At 66.6% G+C, this 2,214-nt stretch overlaps 1 protein-coding gene across 1 annotated transcript in view; it reads left to right on the top strand.

The window, feature by feature from the left end:
• The window catches only part of LOC112124493 (neuralized-like protein 4), a gene marked incomplete at both ends in the record, with an annotated part of 4,130 nt that extends 2,055 nt beyond the window's left edge, over positions 1–2,075 (top strand). The window contains 4 exons of the mRNA XM_026662306.1: positions 20–195; positions 706–834; positions 1,086–1,231; positions 1,860–2,075. Of these exons, the coding sequence (XP_026518091.1) occupies positions 20–195; positions 706–834; positions 1,086–1,231; positions 1,860–2,075 (667 nt within the window). The remainder of the gene's footprint in view (positions 1–19; positions 196–705; positions 835–1,085; positions 1,232–1,859) is intronic.
• Between the last annotated feature and the right edge of the window lie 139 nt (positions 2,076–2,214).

The raw sequence follows: 2,214 nt of genomic DNA, 5'->3' as shown, positions 1-2,214 counted from the left end.
CCCCCCCCCCCCCCCCCAGCGGCACGGCCATCATGCAGGACGGCAACACCATGCGCAACAACTACGGCTGCGACCTGGACTCGCTGACTACGGGCTCCCGCATCGGCATGATGCGCACGGCCAAGGGCGACCTGCACTACTTCATCAACGGCGTGGACCAGGGCGTGGCCTGCTCCAGCCTGCCCCCCGCCAAGGGTGAGCCGCCCCGGCCCGCCCCCTCCCCCCCCCTGCAACCGTGGGTTGGACTGATCCTGCCCGCTGTGTTGTGTCTCTCCCTCCCCCCCACCCCCAGCAATGGGCCTCTTGGTCTGATCCGGGCCCAGTGTGTGTTCCCCCCTCCCCCCCCACGGACGGGCCTATTGGTCTGATCCGGCCCAGCGTGTTCCCCCATGCATGGGATCATTGGACTGATAGGTGGGGGAGGGAATATATTGGGCTGGATGGGCCCATTGGACTGATCCAGTGGGGGAGGATATATGGGCTGGATTGGGCCCATTGGGTCTGGGTGGGGGGACCTGGATGGGCCCATTGGGCTTGTGGCGGGGGGGGGGATATACTGATGTGGGTGGGTTCATTGGAAAGGGGGTGTGGAAATATACCAGACTGGATGGATCCATTGGACTGATCGGGGGCGGGGGGTAATGTGGCAGCTGCGGCCCGGTTAACCCTTTGCTCCGCTCCCCTCCCCCTGGCGGCGCGGCGCAGAGGTGTACGCCGTGGTGGATCTCTACGGCCAGTGCGTCCAGGTGTCCATCACCAGCGCCACGGGCCCCATGGACAACAGCCTGTCGACCAGCAACATCACCGAGAAATCCTTCCCCATCCACTCGCCTGGTGAGAGCCCCACCCCACCCCGCCCCGCCCCAGAGCTGGCTGCATCTCTGTGCTGACTTCAGGGGCCCCTCTGTTGGTAGCAGCCCCACCCAGCCTGCCGGGGAGAGCGCTCCCTGCCCCACAGCGCACCCTAGCACCACCCTGGGGCCAGCCCTGCCTGCCAGAGGAGAGTGCCCCCTGCTGAGCCCCCCACCCCACTCCCTGCCCCACAGCGTCCCACCAGCTGTTGATGGCCATGTCTCCCCCCACAGTGCCAGGCGTGGCTCACCGCTTCCACAGCAGCTGCGGGAAGAACGTGGCCTTCCAGGACGACGGGTGCCGGGCTGTGCGCGTGGCCGGCTACTGCCACGGCATCGTCTTCAGCATGAAGGAGCTGAAGGCCGACGAGGTGTTTGAGGTGAGTTTCCCCCCGGGCTGGGGTATCTGCTGCCCCACCCCCCAGCCACCCCTCCAGAGTGGCAGGAGCCCGGCCCCTGCTAGATCGCTGCCCCCATCTCCAGGGGGGGCTGAGTCTGAGCTAAGGTGGCTAGTGCAGCCGATACCTTCCTCCTGGGGCCAGTAGGAGGAGCTGTGCCCAGCCTGGTTCTGGGGTGAGGGCTACACTCATGTTCCCGCCTCCTATTGCTCAGTGACCCCTGACCCTTGGAGCCAGATCTTCACACGCTCCTGTTGCTTGCTGACCTCTGACCCTTGGAGCCTGATTCTCCCTCTCTTCCCCCCCCCCCATTGCTCAGTGACCTTTGACCCTTGGAGCCAGACTCCTCCCCTCCCCACCCCGGTTGCTCAGTGACCTATGACCCTTGGAGCCGGATTCTCCCCCCCCCCCGTTGATTGGTGACCTCTGACCCATGCAGCCGGATTCTCTCCCTTCCCCCGCCCCCGTTGATTGGTGACCTCTGATCCTTGGAGCCAGACTCCCTGTCCCCGTCCCTCCCCATTGCTCAGTGATCTCTGACCTTGAGGCTGGATCCCCCCACCCCTCCGTTGCTTGGTGACCTGTGCCCCGTGCTCCCGTCCCCCTGCAGGTGAAGATCGAGGAGCTGGACGAGAAGTGGTCGGGCTCCTTCCACGTGGGGCTGACCACGTTGCTGCCCTCCGAGGTGCCCTACGCGGCCACAGGGCTGCCAGCCTCCCTGCTGGAGCTGCACTCCAAGGCCACCTGGCTGGTGGCCGGCTCCGAGGTGCGGCGCAATGGCCAGCTGCAGAAGCAGAACTACGGCTGCTCGCTGGAGAGGCTGGGGGTGAGTCGCGCCTGGGGCGGGGGAGCTGTGGGGGGCCGAGGGGGGGGGGAATGCAGGGCTGCAGAGGCCCATTGGTCCAGTGGGGGGTTGTGGGGGAGAGCTGGAGGGGCCCAGTAATCTGGTCCGGGGGGGGGGGGGG

The sequence above is a fragment of the Terrapene carolina genome, unplaced genomic scaffold (assembly GCF_002925995.2).
Source record: "Terrapene carolina triunguis isolate 2854851 unplaced genomic scaffold, T_m_triunguis-2.0 Scaffold25728, whole genome shotgun sequence".
NCBI classification, from domain to species: domain Eukaryota; kingdom Metazoa; phylum Chordata; order Testudines; family Emydidae; genus Terrapene; species Terrapene triunguis.
Note: the sequence above shows the minus strand (reverse complement) of the source record. Positions and strands in the feature narration are given on the sequence as shown.